General features: G+C 33.7%; 1 protein-coding gene and 1 long non-coding RNA gene across 6 annotated transcripts in view; one reads left to right on the forward strand and one right to left on the reverse strand.

The window, feature by feature from the left end:
* LOC127065596 (uncharacterized) overlaps positions 1-21,291 on the forward strand; it is a 70,871-nt gene that overhangs the window by 45,381 nt on the left and 4,199 nt on the right. For all 5 annotated transcript variants that reach the window (XM_050998144.1, XM_050998145.1, XM_050998143.1 and 2 more), the window contains 10 exons: positions 4,805-4,954; positions 6,983-7,177; positions 9,311-9,396; positions 11,340-11,536; positions 12,264-12,381; positions 12,849-13,088; positions 15,850-16,007; positions 18,219-18,334; positions 18,456-18,666; positions 18,961-19,458. In XM_050998144.1, coding sequence (XP_050854101.1) covers positions 4,805-4,954; positions 6,983-7,177; positions 9,311-9,396; positions 11,340-11,536; positions 12,264-12,381; positions 12,849-13,088; positions 15,850-16,007; positions 18,219-18,334; positions 18,456-18,666; positions 18,961-19,458 — 1,969 coding nt within the window. The remainder of the gene's footprint in view (positions 1-4,804; positions 4,955-6,982; positions 7,178-9,310; positions 9,397-11,339; positions 11,537-12,263; positions 12,382-12,848; positions 13,089-15,849; positions 16,008-18,218; positions 18,335-18,455; positions 18,667-18,960; positions 19,459-21,291) is intronic.
* LOC127065621 (uncharacterized) lies at positions 18,175-19,768 on the reverse strand. The gene is made up of 2 exons (XR_007782144.1): positions 19,476-19,768; positions 18,175-18,678 (listed from the first exon to the last, which is right to left on the reverse strand). It is a non-coding gene; the product is annotated as an uncharacterized LOC127065621 (long non-coding RNA).

The following is a 21,291-nucleotide window of genomic DNA, read 5'->3' on the forward strand; positions in this document are numbered from 1 at the left end:
ACGTTGGATTGATAAAGCTGAGAGAATTCACAACGATGTGTCGTTCTCCACCTATGCTTCCCACTCGCTTTTTTCTTTTTTCTCTTCTTTTTTTTTCTTTTTGATGTTTTTTGTTAATATTACGCACGTTCATTGCAGGTTCATCAAATTCGACAGAGCTAGACACGCTACTGATCCAATAAATTTTGATGAGAGCAATATCTGAAAATGCACAAATTACGGAGAATTGCAATTACACGTGTAAAAACTGACGAACTAAAATCAAATATAAACTGTGAGAAATGTGTATATACGTATAAAAAATAAAAAAATAAATAAATAAAAGACTATTTTATACAAAATTATTGAAAATCGAAACTTTCTCGCATAAGAATCTTTTATCATATTCGTAATCTCCATAAGAGATTAATTATCTGATATAACAATTATTGTTATAACATAAATATATATTGTTATATACGTTGTTATATATATATATATATATATATATATATATATTACAATAAAAATTCAGATAAATTTTTTTTTTGATCGACGAATGTAACATTCGCAATAACTATAATCAATACGTAGGAAATACATTAAGTTCTCGTTAAGGGTAAGAATATTGGAAGTTCATTTAAAGGGTAGTAAAACGATATACCTGACGACATCTACATCGTAGCTTTGGAAACGACGTCGGTATACAGTTTCAAACCATACTCCAGGGATGGCAGCACCCTGAACAAATTTTCAACCCCCTTTGTGAGATGATTCTCTTCCAAGAGAAAGAATTCGTACTAAAGATATTTGGCACGTTCAACAATGTGTCAAATTTTTGGAGAATAGCCAAGAAGGATTTTTCTTTCCGTTTTTATGAAGAGATTAAATAATATTTAATGAAGAAATTAAACAATTAAATAATTTAACAATTAAATAAATTTTCACGACTAGTTCATTGTATTTGACATCGAAATAATAATTTTAAACATATTCTATGTTACTTATTTTATGCGATCATTTATTTGATTCTGCTCAATGTCGTTTTATATACTTTGAATTTTCTTTTTTCTTTTTTGATCTTTATATAATAATAATAATTATTTTTTTTTGTTTAAAATTGATCACAATAACTGACAAAATCAGGAAAAAGGAAGCCATACTTTCTTCCATTTATTAGGATACAGATTAGGTTGTCGTCGAGTGATTTATACTATCGGTTTCTCACTCCAGAAAACAGTCTGCGACCAGCACGACATGAAAATACCTACCTACGGCCATGATTCTCGATACATCAATTTTATGCAGAACGCACCGATTTGCCTTTCAATTTTCATGCAAATTTCTCGGCTGGTCGTTCGTAAAGGTCTTTGTCCTCCTTGCCCTAGATATTTCCTTCCTCTCTCTTATTTCTGTATCTCTTTTGTCCTTGTTTAAAATTTCATTTTTAAACAATTTATATCGCTGTTTATATCGATCTCTTTTATTTATTGTACATTTACTATATTACAATTTTCTTTTTATATATTGTATTATAGATTGTTATAGTAATATACACTAATAACTTTTTATTATTTACTATTATTTAAGAATACATTATAAGTAAATTTATTAGACGTTTTCTACATTATTTAATCTAATTATATTTTAGAACATTAAGATCTTTTATAAGGATATTTACTTACAGAATAACAAGATTTTATATTTTCCTTCTTAGTATTTCTCTCTTTCTTTCCGTACTTTTTCAAATCGATCTTTCCTTTTCTCTCTTCTTTTCCCTCGTCAACCAAACTAAATTGATGCGACATCAGAGTAACAGATTCTCAATTTAACGGATAATATTAAAAGAGATGCTTCCCGAGTACCTACTTTCTTTCGATCGATCGATCGATCAATTCGTGCATCGAGTGATGGATAATTTGAATAAAGCGACGTGATTGCATTCCCTTTAATCTATGTTTTAAGATCCCAAGAATGAATTCGAAATGATATTTACAATCCTATTGTGAAATCCTTTTATGTACATGGAAGAAATTATAATGACGTAACGCATAGATACGTCTGCATACCTTTTATAACCTGTCTATTAAAATTTGAAAAAGAGAAAACATTTCAATCAAACGATATCAATAAAACCCTGCAATTTTTTTTATTCGCCATTTCAATTTTAAATCTACTACCATGTGCCATTTCAAAGAGAGATCATTTCTATCGGAAAGATAAAAAAAGGTATTAGGAGAAAGATTAAAAAAAAAGAAAAAAAAGAAAGAAAAAAAGGAAGAAAAAGAAAAAGAAAAAAAAAGAAAAAAGTCAAGAGGTCATCGATATTGGTTCACGTTCGATCCATTATACTCTCATCCTTTCGTGATTTTGTTTTAAAGGAAGGGAGAAGGGTGTACATTTCCTCGCCAATGATGAGAGAACTTTTCCTTTTCGTGGTTCAATCACAAATAGGAATATGGCGGTACGTTCGATGCTTCGCGTCAGCAGTGATAATTGAAACTGTAAATTAAACCTTCAGGATAAGCTTTGCTAGCAAATAAGTTTTTAGATTTCTCTTCCCTTCTTTCCCCTCTGGATACCTCTCTTCCTCGTTCTCTTTCTCTCTCTCTATTTCTATCTTCATCTCAATCTTTGCATTTGTCTCTATTTCTCAATATATTCGCTCATCATCAAGGATAAAATCAAATCTGTGATTAAGCGATCACTTTGTGAGATGAAGAGTATCCTTCGTAACCAATCGATACGGTTAATGTGTGTACACGAGAGAAGTAAAACAGCAAAAGCTAACGATTTCTATTACCTTCCCGATTACACAATCCATTATTGATTAAATGGATTAGATTGAGATCGTGATGTTCGTATTTAATAAATATTTTAAAAGATCGTACTCGCGTTTCTTTTTTGTTCTTCATAAAATTGATAACTATGTGTAGTCGTTTTATTCCTTGTAAAATTATAGAGATTTCTTTAAATCTAAAATAATAAAGTCATATTTGCAATTAATATCGTCGCGCTGAAATCCTTTGATGTACGTATGTCGTATTTCTATTTCATTAAAAATCTTTTGATGAATAACTACACTCGACCGTCCTCGCTAGAAATATTAATCCATAGTATAATACTACAAACGAACAATAGATAATAGTGTTTATCAAAAAAAAAGAAAAAAAGAGAAAGGAAAATTGGAATTAATAATACATACATACATACATATATATATATATATATATATATATATATATATATATATATATATATAAATTTTAAGACATACTATTTGAAAAAATATTTTTAAATAATGAAAATTACAAAATTATTTTTATATGAAATACAATAAGCTCGCATGTTCTAAATTGTTGACATAAAAGTATCATCTCAGATGAAGTTAGAAAGAGAGACATAAAGAGATAGAAAGAGTGTGTGAGAGAGGGATAGACAGAGAGAAAGAGAGAGAGAGAGAGAGACAGAGAAAGAAAGAGAGAGAGAAGTAATATACGTACGCGCTTTTGCTTCTCTCGAAAAGATATTAAAATTTTGTGATATTTCATGGCTGTGAAATAACGCGCTTTCCACGAGCAAGTAATTTTATAATATCGAAATACTTCGATGCACAGCATTCTCAGTGGATTCCGACGTGTGTCTCATTCGTCGACTCGGTTAACATCGATGCGACATTCAATTTCCATGCGCCCTCGCTCCAACATATCACGAGTGACAGTCGCAATGTTCTCACGACGGTAAAACGTTCGAAACATTTGTTCACTTCTATTTTGTATCTTCTTGTTTTGAAAGAGAGAAACTAAAAAAAAATAAGAAGGAATACCTACTTTGTTCAATTAATTTTGAATCATTGATATTCGTTAGTATCGCGTTTGATTCATACGTATATATCGTGTATTATATTGTTACGTAATATAAAATATGACGGATAGATTAACTTGAATCCATTTAAAAGAAAAATTGTCGATTAATTGAATCATTTGAATCAGATCACGCGAAATTTTTGTAATTAGATATCTTCTACGCTTTTGCAATTTCTTTTATATTTTATATCTTTTATACCATTTATATATAAAGTTAATAAGTTATATCTCCGGATCGTTTGGAAACTCTGTAATTATTATATAATTAAAGAGTATATGTATTTAAATAATTTCATAAAATTTGAACGAATAATAAACGAACAAAATTCGACGTTATCAAGGATTTTGTATGATGAAATATAAAATGATAAAAGAGGGAAGAACCACACGATTAACGTGGGCTTTGATCGAATGAAAATAAAAGAAATTTGTACGATTCCAAGAGTCAAACGATTAAAGTTCGTAGCTATCGATTTAAAGTTCGCTCGAGCAGCCGCTTTACCGATTTCGTCCGACAAACTAGAAAATGCGATCGAATGAAATGGATTCAACGATAAATTAAACAGCCAAAGTCCTCGGCGTTCTAATTTGCAGATCGTATTCCAAAAAGAAAACTTTGTCGTATTCCGGACGGGATTGGAAGAATTTATAGTTACTCTAATATCGAAAACTCTGAATAGTTGGCGAGCCGACCGATATGGATATAAATTTTCAAACTGACCCGAACCAACGTGCTCTCGCTACCACAAGCAAACTACGGTGATCATTTTTCGTCCGACGTAAATCAAAGTAACTCGTAAAAAACGACGTGACCTATCGTAATAGCGTATATCTACATATGTATACATATGAATATAATAATAGCATATACGTATATGTAATATATGAAAGATATTTAACAAAAATGTTTTTACTATTTATAGTAATAGCGATCGATATCTTTTTGTTTCCATTCACAGGTCAGAGGAATTTAAAGAAGTATCCGGTGATGGTGTTTATACATGGTGAAAGTTACGAATGGAACAGTGGTAATCCATACGATGGCACCGTTCTAACGGCTTACGGAAATGTCGTTTTCGTCACCATAAATTTTCGCCTCGGTATTTTAGGTGAGTCAGATTCCTTTCCTATGAATATATATATATATATATATATATATATGTATATATATATATACATGTACTTAAAAATTTAAATACGATAGATATATTTTCACAGAATATATTACATCGACCATACGTACCATATATATATACACATTCAATGATATGTATATATACTATAAAAAATGTATACTATATATGCATGCATTTAAAAATCCGGATTTAACGTAGTACGTGCATTACGTGCACGTGTTTAGCATTTCTTCTTTGCCATAAATTATAAAATCGTTGAATCGATCCAGAACGAATTTTTTTCTTTTTTTACTCTCCACCATCGTATCGTGATTCGACTCTAACAAAAAATCAATAAATTCTATTTACGAAAATCGCCGAGGATATTCGATTTTTTAACGGATCGAAGGCACAAGCTGTTCCAATTCGAATTCACGAAATCTCATTGGACTGCGTGGAGGCATTCAGCACAGAATCAGGACTTCTGCTTCATTAACATTCGCGTTTCGACATTTCGACCTATGATCCTCAATACGCGAATTCTTTCTATTTTCTTTATTTGTTACTATCCTTGAACATGCTCGAATCATATGGTCAACGTGAGGAATTAGATGTAATCGTAAACCAAGATCCTTTTATATATATATATATATATATATATATATATATATATATATATGTATAAGTAATATCATTACATTATTAAAATCATGAAAACGTATACCTGTAAATATCTATAAATAAATTATTTTTTATATTCACAATAATTTAATTCAAATCTAAAGAAATAGACAGATTCAATTATGCTTTAAATAATTGGATAAACAACATATTTTTCATTTTGTCAAGAGATCGATTCTTTCACCCCCTCGAACTAACTCGTTTTATCTTCTGTAGCGAGTTCCTTTAGACTAACTAATGAAAAAAAAAGAAAATAATAAAAAGGGAAAAGAAAATCCGGTAGAGAAGAGCGAGATGGAAATGACGAAGTACGTAGCTTAATCAAACTAACGAAAGGTTAAAGAGCCTCCTTTCCTGTTAGTTAGTCCGAAACGCAGAACCGGCTCTTATACCATAACGCTTCTGTTCTTTTCTTCCACCACGTCGAGCTCGAGAAGCATATTTTTTCCCATGTTTTGCGAAGGGGCCAAGTTATCCGTGAGCTTCTATCTTTCTTTTCCTTCTCTCTCTTTCTCTCTCTCTCTCTCTCTCTCTCCTTCTCGAGCAAAGCAGACCACCTAAAGCGGAGTTACTAAGCGCTTCTCCGGCACTTTAACCTAATTTATGATTATGGTTTCGGACTCGTCTTCCTTTTCTTTTTCTCCTTCTCTCTCTCTCTCTCTCTCTCTCTATCTCTTTATCTCTATATCTTTTCTCTTCTGTTGCTATTACGCTCTTTTTTCTACTTCGACCACTCCACTTACCAACTAGGCTGTACGTTCGTTCATTCTCTATTGCAACGTTCGTCCATTTGTATCGTACTCATGCTCCTACTTATGTTATCCTTTTCACGAGAAAGGTCAGTTGGAAGGTTCCCCTTTCTAAAAGGTAACTTACTTCTATAATACCTGTCCTTTTCGAACTTCTAATTACATAAACACTGAGACGAAAGTCTCGGTAAAAACTCAATGAACTTTACTCTTGCATCTATCGGCTTTTTATTTTTTCCCCTTTCTTCTAGCCTTCCACTTGCTTTTTTCTCACTTCGAAATTTTTCAAAGTCTCCTTTCGCCGTGGATGATAGATAGCGTTCACTATTTCTACGCCATGAACCGTGACGTTCTTTTACGGGGATATAGCGACCGATTGCAGGAAGATTTTGAAAGAAAGAAAGAAAAAGAGCAACTCTACGATTTATTATAGTAAAGTTAGAATCTCTAAGAAGAAAATATCTGAATATATAAGGAAAATGAAGAGAAGTAAAAAAACAAATACTTCTAACAATAAAAAAGATACTATACTGCAAAGATTTGCTCGATCGATGTAAAACGGTAACAAAAAGAAAGTTATCTTCTTTTGTAGGTTTCCTAAGACCAGGTACTAGGGACGACGCAGCGAGTAATTTTGGATTACTGGATCAAATAGCAGCGCTTTTATGGCTCCGAGAAAATATTGCCGCCTTTGGTGGAGATCCCAACAGTGTAACTTTAGTTGGTCACGGTACAGGTGCAATTTTTGCTAACTTACTTCTCATCAGCCCGGTTGCAAACAACAAAGGTACGACAATTTCATTGAGATATGTAAGTATTTATTTAGGAAAATAAATTCAAAACAAATAAATTTCGACAAAATCTTTTTCGTTCTTCGTTCGATATTATAATTTTGTTAATAATTTTTAAATCAAGTTCACATTGTAATGTTTCTTTTTCTGCGGTAAATATTTTTCTTTCTGAAAGACTTCTTTATTTCATACTAAATTGAATATCCAACAAACTTGGAATCTAACCAGGGAACCCATATCTTCTCGTAGGTATTTTATATATGTACGCTGCAAGAGCGCATTCGGAGTTCAACAAGAGTGAAATTATCTTCTACGCCCTTAAAACGTTTCCGCGTTTCAAAAATATATTAAAGTACTTCTCTCTTGCAAAAACAACTCCATCCCTTTTCCGTATGTCTCTAACGTATACGAACTACTGTACCCTCGCATTGGTGTCGTTCAACGAGAAACTAATCTCTTCTACGTAAATTCTAGAAAAACTCGTTAAAAGAACTTCTTGTTTGGAGTCACGTAGAAAAAAATTTCATATAAACCTGGACCGTCGAATTTTTCCATGCCGTGTATACATTTTCCAAGAGATATTTTACGAATAAATCCGACGTCCTTTGCAAAACAAATAACAATAATAATACTTGCTGAACTTGCATATATTAACAATATAATTAAGAAGAATACGAAATTCGAAGCGAAACAAAAATCACGCCTGATCATTTCCAAACAATTGCAAATTGCAACAATAACGATAACCAATGAATAAAGATAACAATATTTAATAACATGAATATTATCGTAGATTCAACACTGATATTCCTCTAGCTCCCATAATTTTTAAGCAATACGATGAACTTAATTATTCAACCAATCTGTATAACGTCAATGTACTTTCACGCGAATGACAAAAAGTTTATCTCAAAAATAATAATGTTACATCTAAGAAATATATCGGTGTAAATAAAGTTAGTTTAGAATCGCATAGACGATAGCAGAAGAATAGAACGTGTTCGAATAGAAGTTGGAGCAAAGTTGGCCAGTTTCACGAGATCGAAGTTTGTCGAAAGGGGTGTTAGAGGTAAAGGAAGGAAGGAAGAGGAAGGAAGCAGCGGGTGGGAGAGGGGAAATGGAGAGGGGGAGGGGATAGGGCAAGGTCGGAGAAGGTAGGTTTGAGAGGAAGAGAAGGATGGAGAATCGTTTCGTGAATTAATCTCGTAGATCGTGAACGGTGTGAACCGGTGAACCGGCACACACGCGTGCATACGTATTACAGGGTGAAACTGCGAGCGTAACTAGGAAGGGGTTCCTAGCACAGCTTGGCCGTACGTGTTACGGTCTAAACGTTCCTCGCATGAACGCGTTCGTCGATCCTGTGGTTGTCTCTCTCGTACACAATCTCCACTTCCATCGTCCAACCCTAAACGTTAGAAACTCGTTGACGAACACACTTTACGAAGAGACCCGACAAAATTCGATCATTTTTCATACTCATCGAAAGTAAAGGCTTTTTGCCTTTCTGTCATTGACACCAACACGATCGACGAATTCACCCTCTCCGGCTAATAATTATGAAATATATTAGAACCCCACAACTTCGAAGGGTAGATGATAACGACGATTTATCGATATACAGCTTACAACGTCAACATCTACTATATAGTTCGAACTTCTCTTGAGTGTTCTTAAAGGGTAGATAATTTCTTTTCTTTTTCTCTTTCCTTTTTTCCTTGAAGTTGAGATGTTAAAAAGTATTCCACGATCAGGATTAATTTCTCTAGTTCTTGATTTTGTTTTCCTTCCTTAAATAGAAAACTTGAAAATTGAATTTTTAAACGAAACGAACTTGAATGTTTTAAAACTTGTAAAGGGATTAATTTTGGGCTACGTTTACGTATATATGTATATATAAACGGAAAAGAGGAAAATGGTATTGTAATTTTTCATTTTACCCCTTGTTTGTATTTTTACGTTGCGTTGAGGTCAGCTGAGAAAGAAGGGAAAGATCATTTTTTGTTCTCTCTCCTCTTTGTTCATCTTTTGCTCTCTTTTTTCCTTTTGTTTTCACTTTCTTCATCCTCTTTCACCACGGCAAGCAAGCAGAGAAGTTATTAATCGTTCCTGTCTCTTATAACATTCAGGTCTGTTCAAGCGAGCCATTCTGATGTCCGGCTCGGCGTTGAGCGCTGACGCCATTGGCAAGGCGCCGCTGCAAATTACCAAGCAGGTAAGAATATATTCTAGTTTCATCGATCAAGTTCGAATGGAAGATGGATTTACGCGAAAGAAAGAGTGAGGAGAGAGAAAGAGAGAGAGAGAGAAAAAGAGAAAGAATTTATCGCGCAAAAAACAACTTCTTTTTTTGTTTTAGATATATACTTTCTACTGTAATATATCTCTATTTTCGAAATTTCATTCTTGAATGTGGTTACATGAAATATATTCCTGATTACAATAATTAAACGTCACGTTCCAAACGCATCCCTTTTCACATAAACAGACGAATAAAAAAATATGATGATTTTGTAATATCGCATTTATATTAATAAAGTAAGCAGAGTACCAATATTTTTCATATCATTAATACACACAGAATTTTCCCTTTACATTGCGTTACATTATCAAGCAAATATTCGAATTATTTAACATACCATTAGTAGTAATTAATTTGAAATTTACATTAAGAAATATGTGCCAGATATAATGAAATCTTTAATCCGTTTTTATTTTAATCGAATTTAAACGATAATCGATTATTATTCTTTAAATATTTACCAGATTTTTACGTCAGTTATTACGAACGATTTTTTGAACATTCGCTTTGCATTCTTTTTTCTTCTTTCTCTCTTTTTTATTTTTAATCATTTTCACGCATAAAAAAAAATCGATGAAAAAAGAGAGAAGGGAAATATTTTCGAGTTGTACGTCGTTTTAACATGTCGTAATATTATTAGACAAAAAGGCAAATAATTGTGAACGGTCTATTAGATTGAAGGAATCAAAGGGTATTCTTAGTAAAATCCGCGAAATTCTGTATAACGTGGGGGTAGTAATAGTGGGGATAGGGAGACAAGAACAGAGTTCGCTCGAAGGCCCGCTAAAGGTTTTCATCGCCTTTGATCCCGTCGTCGGCAAAGGGATGAGAGGATTTAGGAAGTCTCTTACGTATCTCGAACGCGAAATTAAACGCATCGGTGCAACACGGGTCGACGCCTTTGCGTTTCCACCGTCTCTACTCTTTAAGCTCTCTCATCGTCTCTTTCTCTTTCTTTCTCTTTCTCTCTCTCTCTCTCTCTCTCTCTCTGTCTGTCTCCGACTTCGTCTCTGTTTCTCTCATTCTCTCTCATATCTTTACGAGAATATTATAACATCAGTATACTATAACACAAGACTTTTATAGTGAGCTCGCGTCGAGAAAAATGGACGTAAAATTTCTTATTTCTTTCAGTAGAACAATTATATTTAAAAAAGCTTAATTTTGTTAATGTATGTATCTACTAGTCTCCATCATTTTTTTTTCTTATTTCTATATTCACGTTCATTTTCTCTTGAAAAATTTTTAAAAAAGTAATATCATATATAATAAGGTAAACGTTCACTGATATTATTATGTACATAGATTCGTACCAAATTAAAAAATTCTGTAAATATTATAGATTTTTTAATTTATCACTTTGCTTTAAAATTTTAACTTTCTCAATAGTCTCTTTTTAATAAAATCAATTCATTAATATTCCCTATATCGAGATAATGTTTAAGCTCTCGAACGAAAAGGGTTTTATTGATTGGAACTCTTTTAATTTATAAATCCATTATAAATAATCCGCTTGTATTATGTCATATCTCATCTAAATTTTAAAAAAGAAAAAGACAATTAAATACATTTAATTAATATATTAATCTTCCAAATGATTCATTAGAGTTTCATTTGCATCGCAACTTTCCAGTTAAAATACGAATACGAAAACAAATACGAATGTAAGCCATTCCGTTGCATCGAACAAAGAAACGTTCAGAGAATAAACTGGTGTCACGATCTAAATTCCACGTTGGTGAGAGAGAAAGAAAAAAGAAAACACAATGATCGTTTATCGTCCTGAGAGCTTCGAGATAGGTCAGGAATGTTCATTGCTGTTCAAGAGAAATTGCAGAAATCGCTTCCTTTTGCAGGTGGCGCACGCTTTGAATTGTCCAACGACGACCGACAGCGATTTGGCGCTTTGTCTGCGCTTTCAAGATGTCGAAGCTCTTTTAAACGTGAAGATTCACAAGCCGAAATACGTGCCGGCGTTTGCACCTCTTGTCGACAGGGCAGTTATACCGGATAAACCTATTAATCTCATGGAAAATACACAACTTTTTGGCAGGTTAGTGATTTTGTGAGTAATTAAGAGAAAATAATTTCTAGCGGATCTTAAACCAATCGACTTTAAACAATTTTTAACTATATTACTAGATAGATAATTAATTGATATTTTTACTATATGTTAACACATAGCTTTGATTTCTAATAACTTTGTTATATTTCTATTTTTTTTTTACTATATAAAATTAGGAATTAAATAATATCGTCATGTAAAAAGTTAGTTTATCTTATATCGTTCGTACACGGTACATTAGTTCTAATCTAAATATATAATTTATTGGATTGATTTATAAATAAGTGCCCTTTCATTGTAATAAACTTTTTACATATATGTTATTTATTTACTTGTATGTTATTTATACCTCACTTATTTATGAATCAACCCAATACATCTAAATCCATCAAAATGTATAGAGAATATATTGAAAATATTATATGTATATATTCTCTATGGAGAGAGTATACGAGATAAAATATACAAAACGATACTCGTAACGCTTCTCTCGCCTAGTCGCATGCTTTTAAGAGCACCCACCTTTTACCACGGTATTACGTACTACCGCGTATTATTGCGGCAAGTGGGTACGCGCAGTAGATTAATCCTTTTCGCCGCATAACCGTGCATCGTATAGGAGCCGCTTATGGTAGAAAGCAGCACGCTTTGAATGCGTCTCTAGGGTATTCGTGCGAAATTTCTCTAATACGTCCACTTGTAAATACTTGCGCAGATTCGACTTGATGTACGGCGTTACTGAGTCAGAAAAATTTCACATTTTACCACCCATTGCCTTGCTACATGGTTTGTTAGATAATCAACGCGATGAAATTCTTCGAGATCATGCTAAGGTAAGAATCATCATTTATGGTTGTTACGTGTTCAATCTTTTTACGTTGAAAAGAATACTTTTCGTATAATATCATTAAATTAAAAAAATATAAAGTGAAATCGGCTACAGGTTACAACGTACAGTTATACACGATATGCGCGTTCAAAATGATTAATAACGTTAATAACCAATGATTGATTATGAATAAAAAATATACATCTAAATAAACTTTTTATCTGGATCGAAAATCAAAATATTCATTTGATACGTATAATGTCATTTCTTTTAAACGTTCCAATTATATTAACAAAGGATTTGTATAATTGCAAAAACTTTAAAACACGTATCGCCGTACTATACGAATCGTAATTACGATTGACAGTATTTAATTTAAGAACAGATTAGTATCTATCGGTATAAAGTTAATTGAATTTAATGCATTTCGAAAAGAATGAAAGAAAAAGAAAAATCTCTTCAATTTTTCAGGCTACGCACGAGCTTGAGCCAGAACTCGTCTTATCAAAAATTCTCGAACACTATGGAGACTTTTACGGTGAATTTACAGACGACTATGCGACGAAGAATAGGGACATGGTCCTGGAAGCACTCTCTGACAGCGGTACAGTCGCACCGTTGATAATGACCGCCAATTTACATTCTAGGGCGAACCCGAATAGTTACATGTACGTCTTCTCCCATCCGAAGGCTATGCAAGATTACTCCGGCGTAAGTTACTTCTTACCTTGACGTTGATAGATCGACTACTCCTCGGACTTCCAGGAATATGTTAATTAATTCTAAAGAGTGTTGAAAGGGAAAGTCGATTTAATATAATCGATATTCGGATCAATCGTCGAAACTTTATTATACGATAGAATTTTTTAATTATTTAAATATTCATATACGTATATATATATGCGTGTGTGTGTGTATTATTTAATTGTTTATTTTTTTAAATATATTCGCTTACGCATGATGCCTGATTTCAATCTACGTACTTATACGTGAACAGATTTACTTTGTGTAAAATACATTGAAAAAAAAAAAAAAGAAAAAGTTATATGTATAGAGTTTGATGGAGTTCGAAGGAAGACGTCGGAATGTTTTAGGGAAATGCCGATAAGCGGAAACGTCAAGAAAATTTCAAAATCACTGACATATTTTTTAATGGAATAAATACGTTTTTTTACGTAAACACAAGTTACTTAAATCGTATAGATATATTATATATTATAATGACTGCACATACATTTCTCGATCGAAATAATATAACAGGAAATTTTTATTCGTTATTCGAAAGTATTTTTTACGATATATTATCGTAAAAAAAAAAAAACAAAGATACAACAAAAATTGTGAGCTTACTTTTTTCTGTCTCTATCTGTCTCTCTGTCTGTCTGGTTCTCTCTATCACTCTCGCTCTTGTGAGTTTCTCGTTCACTGGCTTAACAATAATCATTACGTTCGTAAACTACAGAAAAGAAAAACACGAATACAAACTATGAGTCTGTTTGGGTTAGGGCCAACTATCCTTGTGATTTCTATTACACAGAGACTAAATCGGCCGAAATGTCGAACGGTTTTCGAGTAGAACTAAAGTTTCATTTTTCGATTGGATCTGGTACTTTATTTTCCGAGTTATCCAATACTCTCGACTCGGTGTTGATGTAGGTACACTTTACCGACCCTTGATCGTATCGTTGATCAGCATAAAGGTCTCTTTAGGCTCGTAGACGCTTGTGAAGTCAACGGAGCGCTATAAATTTGTATTGCGTTATGGCGTTCGATAAGGATGTTCAAGAACTTTTAAAACGATCCTTTTATTTCTATCAAATCAAATATATTTTCTTGATTAAATATTCCAAAACATATTACACGTTTCGTCTTAAATCTTATACGCATAACAATCAAATAAGTTTCCTGATTTCGATTAACAAAAACCGAAAACTAGCTGTTTTTAATAGTTGATATCAGAAAAATTATGTTAGTTACAATAACAATATAATCGTTTCTTTTCTCAGAGAATTTTGGAAAAAAGAAAAACGAGAATATTTTTCATACCCGGATTAAATGTAATATACACTGTGTATCGACCAATAACCGTACTATTTATTCTACCAACGTTCACGTATTGGAATCAAATAAACGAAAAGAAGAAAAAAAAAACAAACGAATACAAAAAAGCCACTTTCACCCTACCGAAAAAAGGGAATTGTTACGAGAGCCGTATTGTGCAGTGGAAAATGGTATTATATGACGATACCGCAGGCAAATACAGCAAATACGGTAAATATTACGTATTCGACTACCAATGTTGCCCCTTCGACACGGATATTTGCATCGTATGGGCGCATCGTGCACCATAAATATGGGGAATTCCATTTCCAAGTTCAATGACGTGGCCGATGTATCGTTACGTTAAAGTCGCAAATTCCCGAACGCATTGACCGAAGTACGAGATATGCGCGCGCACGCACACACGTACTATTCGTTTTCATGTAATACCGGAGGGCAGATAGAGAAAGAAAGAAAGGGAAATATATGTGTGTGTGTGTGTGTGTGTGTGTGTGTGTGTGTGTGTGTGTGTGTGTGTGATAGAAAAAACCGACAGAAGTCGGATTGGCTTCTGTGAAAAATTTCTATTTTGGATCCATATACCGGGTGTTTCATTTTTTATTCAAGCTAAAAAATTAATTACGTTGAATATTTTTTTTGTTCTAATAATAAAAATTATGCGATTAATAATTCGAGTAGATTTAATTCCACTCGACAGTTTCAACAACATTTGCAAAGATCGAGTAAAACGAAATACGCGATACACGCAAAGACACGAGCAGAATCCTTTTGATTATATCGTCCACTCGAGATAACATATTTTAGCTCGAAATAATGATACTTCAAGTCGAGTGGTATATAGTCTGGAATATACTTTGAGGATAAATTTTTAGACGCTCTTAATCAACAGGATAACTCACGAATGGAAAATAAAACGTATATAGAGTGTAACACGTAAAACATCGAAGTCGAATATACGTTTCCCTTCGAAATTTTTCTCCATCTGTCGACGTTAATAAAAAAATTTTTTTTAAGTGAAATATAATTTTTTGTAGGAGAACTCGCAAGCTCGAAATATAAATTTATAACATAGACTCGACATCCGTTAAAGCAATAAGTTTTTCAAATTGAAAATGTAAAGTAAATCTGTGATATATGTATACACACATATAAGTTCACATTGTATACAGTTATGTACATATGAGAAGCGAACGTTAACGATAAAGCTGCTAATTTAAATATTCCCAAGCTGGATCCGATGGCCCGGCCGGATGATTATTTCTGATTTCTCTCGTGCACTAACCTCTCTCGGTGATGTTATTCGAGGCTCGTATAATTATCGGCGACGCCGTTGAATGGGATATCAGGAGGGTAGGGCACGGAACAAAAAGCGGGACATATCGATCGATATCGTCGCTTCGTTATTTTACAGCAACAACGACAACAGACGATACACGGCGAAGAGCTGTCCTATGTGCTCGGCGTTCCACTCGACGAGAGCAAGTACGACTTGCGTACTCGATACAACATCGGCGAGACATTGTTTTCCGAGGCCATGATGAATTGGTGGTGCAGTTTCGCGTATATCGGGTAAGTCTGATCGTTTATATCGAAAAATTATGCAATTAACAATGAATTTTTCGAACGAACGAATCACAAGCATTGCTAATTTACTTTCATCATCAGACGTTTCTTAATGTTTTGCGGACGAAAAAAAAAACAAACAAACAAATAAAGGAACTTACGAAATATCTATTGCTTTCAATGTCATGGTATTACGATGATATTCCCTTCATATTTAATTTCGCTTGAAATAGTATATATCTAAAAATATTCATATATCAAATTTCAGATATAATATGTTCGGTATTACGATGTAATTATGATAGAGTCTAGGTATGACGTTAAAAAAATTGTTCTTTTTTTTAAACAGTAATAACACGTAAAATGTCGATGGAATAAAACATGATGTTATATATTTATTAAAGTGAACGTAAATGAATTTTATTTCTGATGACGTGCTCGTTAAATCGTTAACAGTCAACTACTTTAATATGTAATTAATATATAACGACTTCATACCTGTCTAATCGATGAGACAGAAATTTTCTCTCAAAATAACTCGCTCGTGGATTTTTTTATGACGATGCACTTTAACGCTCTCCATTCCAGAGCTCATGATCGTACATGAGAGTGACCGCTAACAAAAGTCTCTTCGCTGCAGACATGTCAGCGATAATTTACACTCTCCAACAAGGGCAATGACCGCGAAACAAAATGGAATCAACGTACACGTTGTTATATTGCGTTGTTATATTATATGTATAGATATAAACATACGTCGAACGTTTACTGCTCGCTTGTAGGTAGCATTAGCACGCCTATTTCAGCCAGTGCCAGCCCTGGAAAATTGCTTTACGAGGACTACAGGAGGAAAACAAGGAAGGCTGTTCAGGAAGGTAGTGGAAAGCTTTAGCGGCACTTTCGAAACGGCTTTCGGCCGGACCGAAACGATTTTCAAAGCGAATCTAAGGCGACGGTCCTGTTTTACCCATTTTACGTGCTACGAAAATCCGCTTTCGACGAAAAGTGGAATGTCGAGGGAAGCCGACCGTTTCACGGAGGTTCCTCGTATTATAAAACACGATTTTCAATTAACTCTAGTACGTCTGAATATTTATACGTTTACTACTCGAAACGATATGGTAATGGTAATCCAGTTGAGCTGGCTTCCCTAACTGACATCTAGCAAAAATTTCTAACGTGGATAATGGCTAGAAGAGAAATCGCATATATACATTTAAACTGATATGATTACTACATACGTTTAATCTCATGCACGATATAATAAGCTAAAAATTATAAGAAAGAAAAATGAGAGAGTGAGATATGAGATTTAAAAAAAAAAAAATGATAGATCTCTATTCTTGTCTCGTAGAAATCTGATAAATCTATTCGAAACGTGACAGAATTACGAATAAAGTTTGTTATCCGCGAGTTAAAATTGATCCTATCTAATATCGTCCGAAGCAAATTACGTCTCCTAAATCGTTAGACTTAGAGTTGATAAATCCGTAGATCCATCAGGAATGCATAATGATAAACTAGATCAGTAATACTGAAGAATGACTCTAAGGAGAGTGTTTCTGTCCTCGGATATTACATTCGCATTCCATTTTCCTACATTAATCGCAATCCGTCAGTCGTGCACTCTATTCTAACTTGTCGTTTTGGTTTCGTCAGTATGGCTTCTCCTTCAAGTTCACCGCTTGAGAATAATTTTACTCGAGAAAGGTTGCGCGATGGTGAACTCTCGACACGATGTCTTCCATTTTTCGTCCTCGTTTACAATTCTCGGTTCGATCTCGCTCACTCTCTGAGTGCTCTCTATAGAATGCTATGCGATACATAGATGCATATGCATCGCGACATATGCATCGTAGGATCACCTTTAACTGGGTCAATCCAATTAAGTGAAACAAAGCTGTTTAGTAGCACTGTTTGCAAGCGAACACTATACTCGCAAGTCGATTGTTACACATGTACGGACAATCTCGGTAAATACATTTCTAACGTTTATGCATCTCTCGTATAATGTATGACAGTTTCTAATTAACAATGAAACAATATCTGCGTAGATATAGATTTTATATATGTATGAAACGAGTATTAGATACCTAGATACTAAATGTCAAACGAATTTTTTAACGATATATTTTCGAGATAACAATAACACTTTTCTGCATACGCATATATCTTAATTAAGAGAAAATTTTATTTCTGTATACATTCGTAAAATAGAAACCCGAACGCAGCCAAGAGATATCCATATTTGACCGACGGATTAAAAGAATGGGGACAGTACGAGCTTGACTGGTTGGAATACAACCCGAGAAATCAAACTTATTTTAATTTAAGTAAGTATGCTACGTTGGAGAATAAACATACATGTACATATATACCTGTGCACGTATAGATATATACGTAGAGTCACCAAGAAGTCTTCGTTGACCACGGGATGAAATTCTTTCGTTGCAGCTATACCACCAAAGCTCGGCTCTCACTATCGTTCCGCTGAGATGCAATTCTGGAATGAGGACCTTCCTAACATGCTGAGGCATCCCAACAAAGACATTCCGATGTTTAGTCGACCAAAGGGTCCACGACCTACGATCCTCGACTTCGCTGATGTGATTGGTAAATACGCGAATGGCAGCTCCGACAAGAACTACGACATCCACAATGCCTGGTCAGCGATTAACTATAATATATTTATATTTTTATTAATATCTATATCTAGTAATCTTTATACTATTTAATACTGTCATCGTTTTATAAATTATGAATCTCTTCAAGTTGAAAAAACCGGTTGATAAAATGAGATCTTTTCTAAAATGCATTAAAAAATAAATAATAGTATATTACAAATATAACAACTAATATTGGTGATATAGTTATTTCTACGCGTAACTTATTTCCTGCTAAGGAGATAAAAGGTATCAACGATTTTAATCATTTACTAAAATCAAATGATTTCCGTTAGGTTTACAACGAAGACTCCATCGAGTATTACTGAAAGTAATTTGGAAGAGAAACAGTTGATACCTTTCTTCATAACAACGAATCAGCCGAATCTTGAAAGTACCACGTCTGAATCGAGTTCTTTAAAAAGTTCCTCGGTGATAACGATGATGATTGGTTTTGGCATGGTATTCCTCCTGATCAACTTATCCGCTTTCCTTTATCTCTACCGGAAGCGTCAAGCAACGAAAAAGAATGAAAAGCCTCTTAAAAGACGTCTCAGTCAGAAGGACGAAACGTCCAAGAGGCCCAAGACAGAGAAACAAGAAAACCATTATGGCGACCTCGGTTATAAGAGCGATAGTAAGCCGGATTTGAACGAGGTGATAAAAAGTGACAAGGCTTACGACAACAATTCGAACTTCGGTAGGAGGTCAAAACTTTCTCGAGAAAATTCCAGTTCTACCATTGACACCCATATTAAAGTTAGAGAGTGGATACAGCAGGAAATTGTACACAGGTGAGAAAATATCTTACCTTGTCTTTTTGTCTCCTCCAAGTGATCGATGAATCTTCAACAAGTGATTGCGAATAATAACGATGTCTATATGTTATCGAGTGTTGAACGTAATTAACGCATCGAATGCCACGATGACCGACAATCAATTTTACACTTTATTTAAAACACTTTGAAGGCTGAAAATATATTTAGTAATAAAAAGTACAATCTAATGCACATTTCCTTTATCTACGTACAAGATAAAATGTATTAATCGAATATATTTTGTGCGAAATTGGTAGGACGTGAAAATAACGTACGTACTCTTCGATCGTTAAACGTATTCTGTTGTTCGTCTCCTTGTGGCATCCCCACCACGCGTACCCAAAGAGACGACCTTTAGAACTTCGGATCACAATGCCTCAGGCATTTAGTTCGTCCTCTGAATTTCCGAGGGTCATCAAAATAAAACGAACCAGCTATAATTGATTTCTTCTATACACACTAAACAATGTGTGTTTGTATATATACATATTTACATGAGAGAGAAAGAGAAAAAGGGAGAGAAAGAAAAATGTAAATATATCTTTGATCAGGTACGTTGCTAGGATGACGTAATTCTTCTAAGTAAACGTCTTTGTAAATCAGAGATACGTATTAGTCATAGACGTTTCTTAGTATCTCCAAGAAAAAAAAGCACGTTCAAATTGCGACGTTTATTTTTGTTTTTTCTTGACTTGTTATCTCGAGTAAAATATGATATCTATTCGTAAGTTTAAAAATTTTTAAAAAGATATCATGGAATTATATTATCAAAAATATCGAAAAGCTCGATCGAAGAAACAAAATATCGTTTTCGTTTCAATTCGTATTCCTGATAAGGAATTGAGAATAGGTAGGTACATATATGTTACTTGTTTCTGAATATTCGATTTGTTTCTAATTATAACAATCTCTGTTTCGATTCGTTCTGAGCATCGAACGGATTGGTCATCCAATTAGTGGACGCACTTAGCGTTAGAGAGATTCGCTTTTGTGTTTTGAGCGCTATTGTATATCTACATTTTCACGATGTAGAATCGGTCTTTTTCCGTTTTATCGATACACAAGAGCGTACGAATTGAACAGAGTTCCTTTTTTCTTCTTTTCTCTTGTTCCTATCGAAATATTCTTCTTTTGAGTCATTCTCGATCGATTCTATGAGACTCGATCGTGCCTATGAATATTGAACCCATCTCGTCGACGGACGTTTTCGTTAATCGACGTTGTTGCTTCTCGCGATTCTCTTTCCCACCTTTCGTACGTCGCCTTTGTCAAAGAGAGCTATCAGAAATTCCGATATCGAAAGCTTTAGTCGTAGTATTACCTGCGAAGGAAAAAGAAAAAAGAAGAAAGAACACGAGAAAAAAATAAAAAAGAAAAAGAGAGGCAAATTCCGTCGCCGAAAATAATTCATATAAACGTAGATTTAAATATATTTTTAATATCAACGATATCAATTAAGCGACCCTTCGTCGCTAGGTCATCGTTTAATTATCTTTAATGGCAATCCCAATTAGGGAGAGTCTTATTTATTAAAAGCATCATATATTAGGTCATCACGATGACGAACTCGTGTTTTTCATTATCCTCTAAAAGTATATTCGAAATTATTTTACAAGAGTAAGTATATTTCCGCTCGTTTTCTCTCCACGATTATTACTCAGCCTGAAGAAGTACGGATTCTTCGTTACACGTCAATGAATAGAACTCGGTCTTTTCATTTTGTTTATATGAGATATTGTGTGTGTATGTGTGTGTATGTGTATATATATATATATATATATATATATATATAGATGTATAAATATATAA

This window comes from Vespula vulgaris, chromosome 8, assembly GCF_905475345.1.
Source record: "Vespula vulgaris chromosome 8, iyVesVulg1.1, whole genome shotgun sequence".
Lineage (NCBI taxonomy): Eukaryota > Metazoa > Arthropoda > Insecta > Hymenoptera > Vespidae > Vespula > Vespula vulgaris.